The sequence below is a fragment of the Pleurodeles waltl genome, chromosome 3_2 (genome assembly GCF_031143425.1).
Source record: "Pleurodeles waltl isolate 20211129_DDA chromosome 3_2, aPleWal1.hap1.20221129, whole genome shotgun sequence".
NCBI classification, from domain to species: Eukaryota; Metazoa; Chordata; class Amphibia; order Caudata; family Salamandridae; genus Pleurodeles; species Pleurodeles waltl.
Genome location: NC_090441.1, coordinates 12,172,834 through 12,190,732, shown reverse-complemented (window position 1 = coordinate 12,190,732; position 17,899 = coordinate 12,172,834). Strand labels below are relative to the sequence as shown.

Genomic DNA, 17,899 nt, shown 5'->3' with positions numbered 1-17,899 from the left:
GAATGTGCACTGTCAGCTGTATTGCGCATTGGAATTTTCAAGGTGGCACTCGCTCAGTGACGCTTTTCATCTCGAGTGGAACTCAAGCCTCCTTTAGACCTTCCTGCCAATACCACTTCTGTCCACAGTTATGAAGAAGATCAAGAACAACTGTTCTCAAGTAATCCTTGTAGCTCCAAACTGGGCACTAAGAGTCCGGTATCCGGAGCTACTGAGCATGGCTTCAGATCCTCCGATCAGACTGCCCCTTCGGGAGAATCTTTTGTGGCAGCAGCAGGGGACGGTTCTTCACCTAAACCTGTCCAATCTTCACCTACATTCGTGGAGATTGAGCGGCGTAAGTCGACAGCTTTCTGCCTTCCCCCCGAAGTCTGTGATGTTATCTTGGCAGCCAGGAGTCCCTCCACTAAAACGGTATACACCTGTTGTTGGCATAAATTTGTAGCATGGTGTACCAATAATTCTGTTGACCCCCTTTCTGAACCTCTCTCTGAGGTTCTCTTGTTCATTCTTTCTTTGGCCCAGCAGGGCTCTACTTTGGGAACCCTTAAAGGTTATTTATCGGCCATCTCTGCCTTTCTTTGATTGCCAGACCAGCCTTCCTTATTCAGTTCTCCAATCCCTTAAGGGACTTACTCATTTGTTTCCTCTGACCCCGTTCATTATGCCCCAATGGGACTTGAACCTGGTCCTGACTTACCTCATGTGTGCCCCTTTTGAGTCCATGTAAAATTGGCCCTTGCGGCTCTTAATCACCAAGACTGTTTTTCTTATTGCCATCACCTCTGCTCGCAGACTAAGTGAGCTTCAAGCTCTTTCTTCCAAGCCACCTTTTTTGTCTGTCTACCCTGACAAAGTGGTGCTTCGTATGTGGGCATCCTTTCTTTCTAGGGTTGTTACCCTTTTTCGCATAGGCCCATCACTTTGCCTACTTTTTACACACCCCCACATCCCTCTCATAAAGAGGAGAGACTCCACCATCTGAATCCAAAAAGAGCCTTAACGTTCTACTTCAATCCTACTAAGGATTTCCGGGTGGACGATCAACTCTTTGTTGGCTATGTGGGTGCGAAGAAAGGGGAGGCGGTGCAGAAGCATACCATCTCACGATGGGCATTGCTCTGCATCAAAATGTGCTGCACTCTGGCAAAGAGGGCTTGTGTGCTTACTCAACCAGCACACCTGCTGCTACCACAGAGTACACACGTGGAGTTCCTGTCCTGAATATCTGCCAGGCAGAAAGTAGGGCATCTCTGCACACGTTCACAAAACAATACTGCCTGGACAGTCAGGTCCCCAGAGTCGGCTACTTTGGTCGTTCGGTCCTGCTGGACTTTTTAATATGATCTTGGTTAGCAGCCAACCACCGAGGATGGTATTGCTTGGGTATCTATTCTAAGGTAAGGAATCCGTAACTAGAAGTCTCTATCAGATGAGCAAGTTACTTACCTTCAGTAACGATTTATCTGGTAGGGACATATTCTAGTTGCAGATTCCTTACCAACCCACCCATCCTCCTCCTTTGTGAACTGATTTCTAGGGACAGGGATTTCCCTTTCAGGGCCTTATCGCTGAAGAAACAATTTCAGTGTTCCTCATTGCTCTGCGCTTCTGGCATGGAAAGTCGTGAAAAGAAACTGATGTCAGCACACCGGGGAGGCACTTAAGTATGACCACGACATCATCACAGTGACCAAGGATGCCTACGACGAATGCAGAGTCGACTGACGCCACCTGACGGCGCGCAAGGGTACTACTTGAAGAAAAATCTCCAGATCCAGTCTGATGCCTGGGGGAAATTCTGAGGTAAGGAATCTGCAACTAGAATATGTCTCTACTAGATAAATCATTACCGGAGGTAAGTAACTTGTTCATTTTTTATTTTATTTATTTATTTATAGGGGACTTCAGCCAGCCCTTTTCAACCATTGGTCTGTTGTGTCATTCACATGTTCTTCCTCTCATTGCAGCACATAACATGGGGCAGTGGGTTAACCCACTTCAGCCCTTCAGCCATTGGCTAGTTTCACTCCGAGTGATGGCGTTCGCTTTTTCACAAGGAGCACATCTGCACAAAAACTAGTTCCCTTCAGTGCAAAGGACTACTTCTTCAATGTGTGCTTTTTGAGTCCCCAATCTTTTTTTCTAATGTTTATAATGTTAGTGAGGGCCCGGCAGCACCCACAACAATAACGTTTTATAAAACACATGGCAAAACAATCATTGACAAATCCAAAAGCCTGGCAGCCAACGCCCGACCAGTTGGCACTGCCAATGTTTGTTTTAGCTCTGGTGTCAAATTTACTTTAAGCCTGCCCTCTTCATCTATTGGTCGCTTCTTGTGTCATTCACATTTTGTCTGCCTCCCACTACAGCATTCATCATGGGGCAGTGCGGGAGCCCACCCCAGCTAGTGGCTGGCTTCACTGTGAGAAATGGCATCATTCTGGTCTTGATAAAAAAGATATTTGCACACAAGCGAATTTCCTTCAGTGACGGAGACTACTAAGGCAATGCGTTTTTTACGTGTGTGTGTGTGTATATATATGTGAAAAATCAAATGTTACAGTGAAGTTATAGTTAGGCTCACATTTTAAACTTACAAAAGCATAGAAATTCACCTGTTATAATGACAGTTATCTCAAGTAACTAGAACTCGTGCCCTAAGGTAACTATCTTGCGTCCCTTTGGTTTTTTTAAGTGAATTTCAATTTGTTTTTTTTGTTTTTTACTCTGTTTCCTAACTATAACATCCTTGTAACCTTTGTTTTTTTCAGTGAATTTCTATGTTTTTAAATGTAAAGTAATTTACATTACTATATGTAAATCCAACCACCACAGCGCACAGGCCTTTGGCTATGTGCAGCAGAGGTTGGCTGCAGGGCCTGGCCTGTGGCTAGCCCCGCACCCAACCCCTATAACAAAGCGATCCTGCATGCCCCCCCAGCCTAAATATTATTTTTTTGGGGGGGAGTGGGGGCTGCGCAGCCCTCCTCCCCATCCCGATCTCAACCCCAGGGACCCCATCCCCTGGGACCCAGCCTAAATAATTTAAAAAAATTGGGTAGTGGGGCCAGGTGCCCCCACCCCCACCCTCCTGGCCGATCTCAGCCCTGGGGATCCCATCCCCCAGAGCCTGGCTTAAACATTATTTTTATTTTTATTTTTAGGGAGGGGTGCCGTGCGGCGCCCCTCCCCAGGCCGATCTCACTGTGGAGACCCGATTCTCTGGAGCCCAGCTTAAACATTTAATTTATTCGGGGGGAGGGGCTGCTCAGCCCACCTCCCCAGATCAGTCTCGGCCCTGGGGACCCCTCCCCCTGAGGCCAGGCCTAAATTATTTTTTCGGGAAGGGGGCCGCGTGGCCCCCATCCCTAGGCCGATATTGGTCCTGGGGACTGTATCCCCTGGGGACCGGCCTACTTTTTTATTTTTTGTAGAAGGGGGCTTCTTGGCCCCCCATCCCCAGGGCTGATCTTTGCCCCAAGGATTCCATCCCCCGAGGCCCGGCCATGTAACCTGGGTGCCAACCAGGGCAACCAGTGACAATGTTTGGAACTGCGTGGGGACCACAGGGAGCCTTAAGGCACCTGCGGTCTCAGCCGGTTCTTCACCTCCTGTGGGAGCCTGCATTGCTGTCACAGAGAAGGAGCTGCTATAGCAGCGCCCTCTCTGTGAGAGCAGTTTCCTCTGTCTCCCTTCCTGCATCTTTGCATCTGTTTGACAGCTCTCCCTCTCTGCGAGCAGGATCTTTGCTGTTACTTGGCAGCAGCTGTCAAAGCAGCTGCCAAGCCACAGCAAACAGCTATGTCCCAGGAGTTGGGCACCCTGGGACATAGCAGGAGTTGGCCCTGGGGGGTGGCGGTCCCCAGGGCCATCAGTGGCTCCTAAAATAACCCTGTGAAGGTAGTGGTACCTAGAGCAGCAGATGTCTGAAACGGACACCCCCACACATAATTACAGTAGCGTCCGGGGTGTGGTGGGGTGAGGGATTGGTGGGAGGGGCATGGGGAGAGGAGGCCTACCTGTTTAAATTATTTGAAGCCCCACCCCTGTCTCATTTTTTTAAAGCCCCGGGGAGGTGGTGGTCCTTTTGGCCCCCGCACATATTTTGAGAAATGCCCCTCAGAAGCATTGCCCCCCGCACACAAATTCAGCAATGCCCCGGTGAACCGGGGAGGTGGCGGTCCCCGGGGCTATAGGCGGGGAGGGGGCGCCATCAACCCCCCCTTCATTTTTTTAAAGCCCGGGGAGGTGGCGGTCCCTGTGGCTATGATGAGACCCGAGGGCCCCCTGCATTAAAACTGTAAATTCCCCGGGACCTAGCCCACTCGGGGGCCTCACAGAAACAAGGGTGAATCCTGCGCTTGTTTTTTATTTTTTTCCACAAAAACGCAAATTTCGCAAATTTGCAGCAAAAAAAAAAAAATGCTATTTAACCCTGGAGGGGTCACTCGGGAACCTCACCACCAGAGTTAAGGGTTCAGGATGTCCCTGCCCTGGCACCATTTTGTTTTTTTCTCATTTTTTAATCCCAAGATGGCTGCCAACACTTCCTGGTTTGAACTGTTGGCAGCCAGTCAGAGCTGCACATTTCCCTGCACAAGCTCATCTTTTTTCGCCAATCATTGTGAAGTATCCACGGCCCTAGATATACAAATTTATTTTTCCCTTGAACATCTCCAAAACTCCTGAACGGATTTACACCAAATAAGCTAAAGCGTAATCTGCGTACCGAAAGCTAGCTTTCTGCTAAATTTGGTGTAATTCCATCCAGTGCTTCGGGCTGTATTCGTGTCTAAAGGTCCTATAGGAATTATAATGGGAAACACAACTTTTTTGACCCCCTCTCCCCCTTTTCTAAGCCCCTGCTTGATGGATGAACTCGAAATTTTTTCCGTGTGTAACAAAAATCACCAGCACACTTTTTGGGGAAATTTCAGGAAGATTTGTCAAACGGTGCAAAAGATATAAGCAACAAAAAAAACGCCTTTTTTATGGAAACATGGTCCCAACTATAACTACCTAGTGGCGACTGCCACTATGTATATGGTTATATGTGTGAGTGTATGTATAAATATATAAGTCCGGCCGCTCCCCCAACAATAAATAAAAATAAAAAAAATGACAGACAAAGCCAAAAGTCTGGGAGCCAACACCAGACCTATTGGCTTTGCCATGTTTGTTTACAAGTTGGTTGCAGTCACAAAGATAAACACCCATTGGCCTCTAACTCTGCAGTCTGTATTTCACCTAGCTTAGTGAATTACCCAAAAAGAGACATGTAGCACTTTATTTAAAAAAAAAAAAAAAACCTGCATAGATTAAGTGAGCCCCAAGGCTGAAATAGAATGGGACAAAGCTTTTCGCATATTAGTATATAATACACTGTAGCCTGCAATCCCAGTATAAAGGCCTACGTCCAATTTCCTTATTACAGGCAGCCTGCCATGACCCCAATCACCTGTAATTACTAAATGACATAGCTGCCCACCTGTAATAAGTGAGTACAGCTGAGTTGTGATGTTATAGTGCCTGGTGCTAGAGCCAGCAGCCGAGGTAAAAGGCAGGCCTTGGAGCTTCATGGCAGTTGCAGTTTAAACAAGGAAAACAAGAACCACCTTTTCTTTTTGATATCTCTTTTTGGCTGATCACTTTCTCTTTTTATGGCAACATGTTTATACTTTGCACACTAAAGGTCCTCACAGGAAAAATGGAATCTCTCTGCGTTTATCTACATTGTGAGCTTTTACATTTATCTACCCTGTGAACCTTACCCTTAAGCTGATTCTAATATCATTTTTCAGTTAATTACTAACTGCTTTTTGTTGTGTTTAATTTCTCATTAGATTCCGCTCTTATTCTTGGTGTCTGCTACCGCGCTCTCTCTTCCATGTGGAAGAGCAAGATACCGACGCTTTGGGCCGTTTGCTAGGGGGGAGGCGGTGGGGCCAGGTATTGTGATGAATAAAATATCCTCTGCTGCACATTCTAAGGATACTGCGTCACTTATGTGTTCCGTGACCTGAGAGGGGAACTCGGCGGTGACTTTCCCTATCCTTATAATCGGCGGCAGTGGGCATTTTACCCCATGTATTATGTAATCAATGAAACATGGGCGCCCTAGAGTGTCACATATGGAACCAGCCACCCAGCACCACAGCCGCGGTAGCTATGTAATACCGCAGCCCCGTCCACACTGAGCAGAAGTTTGGCCTATTACGTGCTTTGTGGAATATTCATACAAAGTGCCCCGAGGACGCATTCGGTCCAGGACACTCTTAACTTTGTGCGGGTTTCATCATCCGGCGCGTTGTGCAGTGGGGCGGAGTGCAAGCTGTTCCAGGCCTTATCTTCCCGCCCCGGGCCGGCGCCCTCGGGAGCCCCGGGAGGGGGAGTAAGAAAGCAGGGCTAAGGTGAGAGCTGAGCCGGTCTGGCAGGGCTCGGAGAGGGTAATCTTCTCGGAGCTCGGCCTGCGCGCAGCGGCTGCAGCCGCCTCCCAAGGGCTCATTTCCTGCCGGGAGCTGGCTCTCAGGATCTGTCTTCTAGGCGCTATGAAGGAGGACGGCGCGAGCGAAACAGCAGAGACGACTTACCACATGCTGCAGAGGTAAGGACTCGGGCGTAGTGGCATCACGAGGGGTAGCTGTGTCTAAGCGCTTTTAATGTAACATGTCCAGGTGTGTATTTAATAATCAATAAAAGGCAGTCACCAGTATGCTAAACAAAGAAGAAGGAAGTACAACGATTTGCCGAAGATCACACAATTTAGCATAGTGTGGAAACCGGGCCTGCAACCTATGGAGGGATTTTAAAACCCTCAACTTGCATGTTCTCTAATGGGCCACCTCTCATCCAATGGACTGCACACTGCATCTCACCCCCTCCACGGAACCATATCTACACTAGGACAGAGCTCCCAAAGAACACATCTTCTCCCCTAGACCATACCCATCGGCAGGTCAAGTGTCCTCCACGGGAACACTTCACCCACCGACCGCATCGTCCTCCTCTCGACCACCGTTTTACGCAAAACCCCAGTCGCTCCTTCACATACCGCTTCACAGAACCGCATCACCCTCCCATAGATTACACCCTCTCAACAACCACATCACCTTCCATAGGCTACACCCGCTCAACCACATCATCCTGATATTGACTACATCCGCTCAACACCCACATCACCCCCATAGACTACACATGCTCAACAACCACATCACCCTCCTTTAGACTACACATGCTCAACAACCACATCCTATTCCATAGACTACACCCGCTCCACAACCACATCACCTTCCATAGCCTACACCCTCTCAACCACATCACCTTCTATAGACTACACCTGCGCAACAACCACATCACCTTCCATAGACTACACCCGCTCCACAACCACATCACCTTCTATAGACTACACCTGCGCAACAACCACATCACCTTCCATAGTTTCCACCTGCTCCACCATCACATCACCTTCCATAGACTACACCCGCTCCATAACCACATCACCTTCCATAGACTACAACCGCTCCATAACCACATCACCTTCTATAGACTACACCTGCGCAACAACCACATCACCCTCCCATAGAATACACCTGCTCCACCATCACATCACCTTTCATAGACTACACCTGCGCAACAACCACATCACCTTCCATAGACTACACCCGCTCCACAACCACATCACCTTCCATAGACTACACCTGCGCAACAACCACATCACCTTCCATAGTTTCCACCTGCTCCACCATCACATCACCTTCCATAGACTACACCCGCTCCATAACCACATCACCTTCCATAGACTACACCCACTCGTGGACTACACCAACAACCACACCACCCTCCCATAGACTGCACACGCTTAGCAACCACATCCTATTCTATAGACAACATCGGATCAACAACCACATCACCCCCCATAGACTACGCCCGCTTCACAACCACATCACCTTCCATAGACTACACAAACTCAACAACCTTATTACCTTCCATAGACTACTCCTGCTCAACATCACATCACCCTCCCATAAACTACACCCGCTCAACCACTACATCCCCTTCCATAAACTACACCCGCTCAACCACTACATCCCCTTCCATAGACTACACCAACAACCACACCCCCCGCCCTTAGGCCCCGCAGCTCATCCTCGGGGAGGACGGCCCTTCCACAAGATCGGTCTCCCGCTCATCTCACTCGGCAGGCGTGGTGTGATCAACGACCGAACGAGCGACTGAATTAATGAAATCAATGGATGAACGAACGAATGAGTGAAATAAACCTGGCTGCGAGCCTTCGGCGAGAGTGACGATGTGTTTGTTTTACGAAGTGGTTTGACCTGAAACCAGATGTAGTTAGAAGCCCGGCTTCCTCGCATGACCAAATCGTGTTAGCCTGGGGAAGTCACTTTATCAGCCGTGGCTCGGTTCTGCTGTCCGCGAAAATGGGCAGCGCCTCGAAGCAAGCGGTGGGAGCATCCATAGAGAAATGAGCAAGGTCGCAGCTCGCGAGCCCAGGATTCCGCAGGGAGTGCCGCTGTGAATGGGAGAACAGGCTTTTCAGGTTATTCCCGAGTGGCAGGGAGGGGGTACCCGATCAGCAGGTTGACTCTGTCAATATCTGTCTGTCCCTGTGCTCACGGAGTCGTCTTCTGCCGTTCCGTTTGTGCTGCCCTCGGGTTATGTACTCACCTCTCTAAATCCAGCCACCCTTCGTCTTTGCTGTTCTTCTGTGGCTGAGGTCCGTAACACACTTCCGTCCCCCGCACAGCTGGCGCCACTACACTTCAGTTACGTCGGTAACGCAATTGCGTTTTATTTAGGTTTATGAAAGCTAGAGCGATGTCTAATTAGTAGCGAGCAAGGTAATACTTGCGCAACAGTGACATCTTCTGGTCATGTAAGAGAAGACACCTGCGGAGATAGGACAGGTCTTCGTCTCTCGTTGCTAAAACTGGTTGAGTAGAGGTCACCAAACATTTTTTGTAGTGTTAACATGGGCCAAGTGCATCGGAGCGCTTTACAAGAGAACAGGAAGAAGAATATGGATAGTATTATAAAAAAAAGAGATAACCCAATAAGAAAACACATATGCCCAGCAGTACAAATTAAGGGAAAAAGTCAGACAAATTGTATCTGAATAGACTGGATAAGTCAACAAGCATTTGCAATGCAATGGGTCTCTCGTTTGCTCAAGTTAGAGCTATTAGCGTTGTAAACTCCTAACCGGACTTTTCTTGCCACTGTAGGAGGCTGGACTGGCTTGTAGTGAGTACCAAGGGGTACTTGCACCTTGCACCAGGCCCAGTTATCCCTTATTAGTGTATAGGGTGTCTAGCAGCTTAGGCTGATAGATAATGGTAGCTTAGCAGAGCAGCTTAGGCTGAACTAGGAGACGTGTGAAGCTACTACAGTACCACTTAGTGTCATATGCACAATATCATAAGAAAACACAATACACAGTTATACTAAAAATAAAGGTACTTTATTTTTATGACAATATGCCAAAGTATCTTAGAGTGTACCCTCAGTGAGAGGATAGGAAATATACACAAGATATATATACACAATAGCAAAAATATGCAGTATAGTCTTAGAAAACAGTGCAAACAATGTATAGTTACAATAGGATGCAATGGGGAAACATAGGGATAGGGGCAACACAAACCATATACTCCAAAAGTGGAATGCGAACCACGAATGGACCCCAAACCTATGTGACCCTTGTAGAGGGTCGCTGGGACTATTAGAAAATAGTGAGAGTTAGAAAAATAACCCTCCCCAAGACCCTGAAAAGTGAGTGCAAAGTGCACTAAAGTTCCCCTAAGGACAAAGAAGTCGTGTTAGAGGAATAATGCAGGAAAGACACAAACCAACAATGCAACAACTGTGGATTTCCAATCTAGGGTACCTGTGGAACAAGGGGACCAAGTCCAAAAGTCACAAGCAAGTCGGAGATGGGCAGATGCCAAGGAAATGCCAGCTGCGGGTGCAAAGAAGCTTCTACTGGACAGAAGAAGCTGAGGTTTCTGCAGGAACGAAAAGGGCTAGAGACTTCCCCTTTGGTGGACGGATCCCTCTCGACGTGGAGAGTCGTGCAGAAGTGTTTTCCCGCCGAAAGAACGCCAACAAGCCTTGCTAGCTGCAAATCGTGCGGTTAGCGTTTTTGGACGCTGCTGTGGCCCTGGAGGGACCAGGAGGTCGCAAATTGGACCAGGAGAGAGAGGGGACGTCGAGCAAGACAAGGAGCCCTCTCAGCAGCAGGTAGCACCCGGAGAAGTGCCAGAAACAGGCACTACGAGGATGCGTGAAACGGTGCTCACACGAAGTCGCACAAAGAAGTGCCACGTCGCCGGAGAACAACTTAGGAGGTCGTGCAATGCAGGTTAGAGTGCCGTGGACCCAGGCTGGACTGTGCACAAAGGATTTCCGCCGGAAGTGCACGGAGGCCGGAGTAGCTGCAAAAGTCGCGGTTCCCAGCAATGCAGTCTAGCGAGGTGAGGCAAGGACTTACCTCCACCAAACTTGGACTGAAGAGTCACTGGACTGTGGGGGCCACTTGGACAGAGTTGCTGGATTCGAGGGACCTCGCTCGTCGTGCTGAGAGGTGACCCAAGGGACCGGTAATGCAGCTTTTTGGTGCCTGCGGTTGCAGGGGGAAGATTCCGTCGACCCACAGGAGATTTCTTCGGAGCTTCTAGTGCAGAGAGGAGGCAGACTACCCCCACAGCATGCACCACCAGGAAAACAGTCGAGAAGGCGGCAGGATCAGCGTTACAGAGTTGCAGTAGTCGTCTTTGCTACTTTGTTGCAGTGTTGCAGGCTTCCAGCGCGGTCAGCAGTCGATTCCTTGGCAGAAGGTGAAGAGAGAGATGCAGAGGAACTCGGATGAGCTCTTGCATTCGTTATCTAAAGTTTCCCCAGAGACAGAGACCCTAAATAGCCAGAAAAGAGGGTTTGGCTACTTAGGAGAGAGGATAGGCTAGCAGCACCTGAAGGAGCCTATCACAAGGAGTCTCTGACGTCACCTGGTGGCACTGGCCACTCAGAGCAGTCCAGTGTGCCAGCAGCACCTCTGTTTCCAAGATGGCAGAGGTCTGGAGCACACTGGAGGAGCTCTGGACACCTCCCAGGGGAGGTGCAGGTCAGGGGAGTGGTCACTCCCCTTTCCTTTGTCCAGTTTCACGCCAGAGCAGGGCTAAGGGGTCCCCTGAACCGGTGTAGACTGGCTTATGCAGAATTGGGCACATCTGTGCCCAACAAAGCATTTCCAGAGGCTGGGGGAGGCTACTCCTCCCCTGCCTTCACACCATTTTCCAAAGGGAGAGGGTGTCACACCCTCTCTCAGAGGAAGTTCTTTGTTCTGCCATCCTGGGCCAGGCCTGGCTGGACCCCAGGAGGGCAGATGCCTGTCTGAGGGGTTGGCAGCAGCAGCAGCTGTAGTGAAACCCCAGGAAGGGCAGTCTGGCAGTACTAGGGTCTGTGCTACAGACCACTGGGATCATGGGATTGTGCCAACTATGCCAGGATGGCATAGAGGGGGCAATTCCATGATCATAGACATGTTACATGGCCATATTCGGAGTTACCATAGTGAAGCTACATATAGGTAGTGACCTATATGTAGTGCACGCGTGTAATGGTGTCCCCGCACTCACAAAGTTCAGGGAATTGGCTCTGAACAATGTGGGGGCACCTTGGCTAGTGCCAGGGTGCCCTCACACTAAGTAACTTTGCACCTAACCTTTACCAGGTAAAGGTTAGACATATAGGTGACTTATAAGTTACTTAAGTGCAGTGTAAAATGGCTGTGAAATAAGGTGGACGTTATTTCACTCAGGCTGCAGTGGCAGGCCTGTGTAAGAATTGTCAGAGCTCCCTATGGGTGGCAAAAGAAATGCTGCAGCCCATAGGGATCTCCTGGAACCCCAATACCCTGGGTACCTCAGTACCATATACTAGGGAATTATAAGGGTGTTCCAGTAAGCCAATGTAAATTGGTAAAATGGTCACTAGCCTGTTAGTGACAATTTGGAAAGAAATGAGAGAGCATAACCACTGAGGTTCTGATTAGCAGAGCCTCAGTGAGACAGTTAGTCACTACACAGGTAACACATTCAGGCACACTTATGAGCACTGGGGCCCTGGGTTACCAGGGTCCCAGTGACACATACAACTAAAACAACATATATACAGTGAAAAATGGGGGTAACATGCCAGGCAAGATGGTACTTTCCTACAGCCACATAAACTGGAAATGGAAAGTAATACAATTTCACGTAAGGAGCCGATTTAAAGCGCCACGCCATGAGCGCAAAGGTGACTAATCAGAACAAAAAGACTGGTACAGTTTCGCCTTTGCATAGTAATTTAAAAAAAGCGCAACCACGCTGTACAAACCTTGAATTCGTGAAGGAGTGCTAGGATAAACAATAGAATTAAACTGGTAGACATGAAAATCGCTAACTTACTGCCCAGCGAGATCGCGCAGCCTACAAAATAAAGAGAAAAAGTAGTCCGTAAAACATATATCTCATATGTTTTCGGTAGTTGGCCAGTACTCTTGAGGAGGGCTAAACATCGGAAAAGGCATGACGCATGCATGCCTTTCACTAATGAAATCAAGCAAATTTTAAAAGGCAAGCCCACGAACCAACGAAAGTGATGGGCGTGATATGGGCGTGGTTAAAAGCCACAGAGAGATTGCAACAGGGGCCAAAAAGGGGTGCAAAGAAGCAATCATAGCTTCAAGTGAAGTGTCTCTCACATAGAAGGGTTTTGAGATCATTTTTAAATGTGGCAAGAATCAAGGATGTGCAAAGGGATGGTAGGAAGGAGCATAAGATCCTTGTTGCACTGCCAGAGTTCTTCTTTCATAAAACAATTTTGCCTGAGTGTTGAAGGTTCCAGTAGGAGGGCTTCAGCATTTCTTGATCCCACTTGAGCACCAGAGATTTTTAGTTTTCCAACCAAGTTGGAGGCTGTGACATTGTGAGTGATGCATTCAATCTTAACCTGGGTTCTTGCTTTAATGGGAGGCCATTGTAGGGTGAGAAGAATAGAAGTGTGATACATTTTTTTGTGACTTGTCACAGTAGGCAGCTGCTTGAAAAACTGCTCTCTGGGATGACAGATGTGCTTTGAGGAGAACAGAGGAAATTGAGTTCCCAGAGTCCAGTGGAAAGTACCAATGCCTGGACTACATTTTTCCTGTCCTGTTGAGGTTCCTGTTGAGGAATGAGCTGCCTGATGTTTGAGCTTGGTATAAGTTGGTGGTGTGTGTTTTTCGCCATGGACAAGATTTTCTTCTGTAGGTTAAGGTGATTTTCAAGGAAACATTCAAATCATTTAGCATTCTCTGCAATAGCCAGTTTATTGTAATTAAGGGATAAAGCCAGTCTTGGGAGGGAAGTTGAGTTTTTTCTGGTGAGACAAGAAGAAACTCAGTTTTTGCTGGGGTGAGTTTTAGGTAATGGTTGGTCTTCCGCTTTTGAAATTTTTTGAGGATGTTGAAAGGTAGGAGGATGTCACTCGAGCAAGCAATCTTGAGGTAGATCTGAATATCATCCGCATATTTTTTATTAAAGAATCCCAGAGTTACTCAGAATCCCTTTAAGTGATTCGAGATATGGATTAAACAAGGTTGGGCATATGATTGAGCCGTGTTGAATATCTTGTGTTAGGCCAGTCTTGCTAGAAATGGAGATTTCTATTTTAACTAGTTATGATTAGTTAGACAAGTAGAAATCAAACCAATTTAGGACTGTGCCATTGACCTGGGTCCTGTTCACACTGTGTGCCTGGAACCAAGCTACATCCGACTGAAATGCCCCAATTAGGGCAATACCGGTCTTGGGCTGCTTGTGTTCTGTTTCAGGGAAGGAGTGGCCTGGCTGGAATGTTCTTACTGGAGCAGGGTCAAGACTGATTTGCATATGGCTGTGTCCAAACTAAGGTGGCATGGTGGGCAAAAGAACAATGGGTTGGAATGCTTCCCTGAACAATTGCCAGTGGTTAGACTTTCTGCAAACATTCTTCCCATCACTATTTTTGGGCCTAGAGATCCTGAAGTGCCTTGAATGTCACATAGAGAGACTCAGTTTGCATCCTATAGTTAATCGGGAGCCAATGAATGGAGGGTTTTTTACAATGGATATATTTGCGACTCTTTAGAAGCTTTCAGAATCCATCCAGTTCCAAATTCAGTGCATCGGTTTCTGAAATACCTCCTGAAGGGAGGATTATTGTCAAGGCTGATCAGAATTTGTGAATTGTCAGCATTCATGTATGTTTTGGATACTTTAGAATCTAATATAGAAGCGTATATATATATTTTTTTAAACCATTTTTATGAAATCTGTTTAGTGATATCATTCAGTGCAACACATTGACTTAGTATATGGACAGTATAAGGTTGCACATCATGTAAACAGGTTTGCATTGGCATCCTATAATAATCAGGGGAAGACTTGGTTCTTATTATAAACTCACATAACCAACCAAATATGTGAGAACATGCAGCAATACTACTTATGTGCAAGACAATTGTTAACAGTTGCTAAAGTCCTGTCTAGTCCACAGCTACAACAATTTAGTCAAGGTTTGTCATGATATCTACTACGTTAACATATAGCAGTGGACTATTTTACAATATCACCTCGGCATGGGGTAAAGAAAAATATATACTTGTGAGGGGGAGTCAGTCAAAGTACGCTTCAACATGGAGAGGCAATAGGGCAACGCAAATACAGATTCATAAATGGCTTTGGTTGGTGAGCAACTGGCCATCACTTCCCAGGCACATAGGAAATGCAGTTTTTGGTAAGGCGGGTGGTAGCATCAGTCTGACTGGCCCTCGCTATGGGTGCGTACGTTTGTTAGGAGAACTTTTAAGTTTGCTGCTATAGGGTACTTTCGTAACCCACAAGCTTCCTCTCGCCTGATAGCCACCGCCTCTGCCTGTCTCCACTTAAGCACCGCCCTGTATCAGTGAGTCTTGCTGGGTAATGTGGCTTTCCAACACATGGCTATGAGTTTGCGTCTAATTAATAGTGTCAAATCAATAAATCTATTTGTGGCTGTGGATGTTTTTCGACAGGGAAAGAGTCCTAGCAAGGAGCCTCCCAGCGTACACACCCCAATATGACCAGTTACCTTTATTAGTGCTGTGGAAACCGCTTTCCACAGTGCAGGGGCAGCCTAGCAGCTCCATAACATGTGTTTCGTATCAGCACCTAGCTGTTGGCACTGGGGGCATTTGGAGGAGGACCCAAACATATGAAGAAGTGTCACTTGGGTAAGGTAAGCTCTGTGAAGGATATTGAGCTGAATATATTGGAACTTAGCGTTCCGGGACAGTTTCCTGCGATAGTGGAGCGCTCTCTCCCATTCCTTTTGTGTTAAATCTGTACCCACATCCCCCTCCCAGCATCTACATGTCGCTCACGAGGGGATCATGTGTGTTCTAAGCTAGGGCACGAACAAACCAGTTGATTAGTCTGAACCCGCTGCCCATTATGTACAGTGTTTGTATCAAGGGGTGGTGGTTTCTGTGTCTGTGATGCCCCACAAGTTCTCTAACGCAGCCAGCAAGTTGCCATATACTAAAAAGTGGCCCACTGGAAGCCCACACCTCTCCTGTAAACTATCATAATATACAAGGACTGCATCTTGGAATAATGCGCCAGGCATGTTGACTCCAGCTGCCTCCCAAGTCTCTAACACTGCCTTGCCCAGCATGGCGCTGAAGGGAACAATGGAGTGCTGGGGAATCTCTGGTTTACACCTCAGGCATAAGTCACAGACTACAATGAAGGCTATGATACGGTATCCTCAGCAGCCCACTAGCGTTGATGGGGAGTTTGGCCTAGGGTAGGACAGTCTGCTGGATCAGGCTGTGTGTGCGAGCAGGCTCAAGGACGCCGAGTTCTTCAGTGAGTCGGCCTGCTAACCATTATAAAGGCCATTGCAGCTGCAATGCCAAATAATAATGTTCGAAGTTCAGGGCTCCTAGCCCACCCCTTTCTACTGGTAGTTGCAGTTTGTGAAGCACAACTCGCCATCTCCCCTTGTTCCAAATGAAACTCCCCAGCGCAGGGTGTACTGTGCGAAATGTCGATTTAGGGATATGGACAGGGAGATTGTGAAAATAGGAAAGCAGGCGAGGAAGCATTACCATCGTAGATAAAGAAACTCTGTCCTGCACTGTAAGTGGCAAGGTGCTCCAGAATGCCATCCGAGGGCACAGAGATGCTATGGCCTGAGTAAGGTTACAATTTATTAGGTCTTTCGTTGCACGATATATGTTTACACCCAAGTAGCAGAAGGTGTGAAGTTTCCAGCGTAAGTGTTGAGTGTCTGTCGGACAAAATTGATGTGGACAGTCTGAATGCAAGGGAAATAAACAAGATTTGCCCAGTTTACCCCTAGCCCAGAAGCAGTACGTAACTCCTGCAATATGGCGCAGATATCAGCTATGCCCTCCCGGATATCGCGTATATATATATCAGGATATCGTCTGCATACATTGAGACAATATGTATTTCATCATGGAGTGGAAGACCCCAGGCCTGGCCCTTGCTCCGAAGCCTCTGTGCCAGAAGCTCCATCGCCAGGGTGAAAAGCAACTGAGACCAAGGACATTCTTGCAATGTCCCTCTGCTTACGGGGAAGGATGGGGATATACATTGACCGATTTTTACTCGTGCTGTGGGCTCAGTGTATAATAGTCTGATGAGACCTTGCAGTCGACCCTGTATACCTAAGGCTGTTAATGTCGAAAACAGGGACCCCAGCCCACCATCTGAAAAGCTGTCTCTAAGACCCATGCCATTGGCCACCTGACTGTGGAAAGCTCCTTCACCCTATGCAGATGGCAAATGTTTAGGGTAGTGGATCACTCTGGAACAGGGTCATTCTGGTCCGGATGTACTGATTGTGGAATATGTTCACATAGTCTACCTGCTATGACCTTACTCAGGATCGTGTAGTCGGTTCCTAGCATTGACAATGGTTGACAGGAGTTGAGTTCTAATCAGTCCTTGTCTGGTTTTAGGAGAGATACTATCAAGGACTCATGTAGCGTAAGTGGGAGACAACCTCTTGTTTGGGCATCTTGGTATTATTCAAGCATTTTCGGGGCCAGCTGGTGTTCATATCTTTTATAAAACTCAATGAGGAATCTATCAAGACCCGGCGTCTTGTTGGTCGCCGTTCCCCTGATGGCCAGCCTAATTTCTTGCAAGGTGAGGGGGGCATTTAGCTCCTCCCTTTCCAGTGGAGACACCCCTGTGAGGGTTATGGAGGCAAGAAAGGATTGTACACCTTTGTGGCATTCCACTGGTGGTGGATCATAGAGAGCATGTTAATGTATTGTGAATTGCTTATGGAGGTCCACCTGATTCGTGGTTAACTGACCTTGGGAAGAACGGACCATGGTGATTGGTAGAGTGGGGTTGGCACTGAGTAGGAGCCCGGCCAATAAGTGGCCTGATTTGTCACCTTCCGTGTGCATTTTTGCTTGATACGCACAGCAGTCTAGACGATGCAGTTGCTCAATATGCTGGCCATGTGTGCCTAGAGCTTCTGTTAGTGCACCCTGCCTTGCTCGATCATCTCTGGCATCCATGTCTAATCTATTTTGAGAGAACTCGATATGTAGCAGATCTATCAGCAAATTGGAATTCATCCCTACAACCACACAGATACAATGACCTTGAAGGACAGCCTTCATCGCCTCCCAATCTACCAGTTGGGAGGTAGAAGTGACCCAGTTTTTGAAAAAATAGTGAGAGAGGGACTGGTCTTCCAGCTTTGCAGGCTACAGTCTAAATGTGGGGATGGGTGGTTGCGGAGTCCCCGACTCCACCTGCCTTCCCTAAGTACTCAGTGCCTGTTG

General features: G+C 47.7%; 1 protein-coding gene across 5 annotated transcripts in view; it reads left to right on the top strand.

Moving 5' to 3' along the window:
* Nucleotides 1-17,899, top strand: part of ACACA (acetyl-CoA carboxylase alpha) — an 895,081-nt gene that overhangs the window by 89,377 nt on the left and 787,805 nt on the right. The window contains exon 1 of one of the 5 annotated variants that reach the window (XM_069226574.1): nt 6,451-6,610. The exons of the other annotated variants lie outside the window; for them this stretch is intronic. Within the exon in view, the coding sequence (XP_069082675.1) occupies nt 6,555-6,610 (56 nt within the window). The 5' untranslated portion in view covers nt 6,451-6,554. Of the gene's footprint in view, nt 1-6,450; nt 6,611-17,899 lie in introns of those variants that run through there. 5 annotated transcript variants of the gene reach the window in all.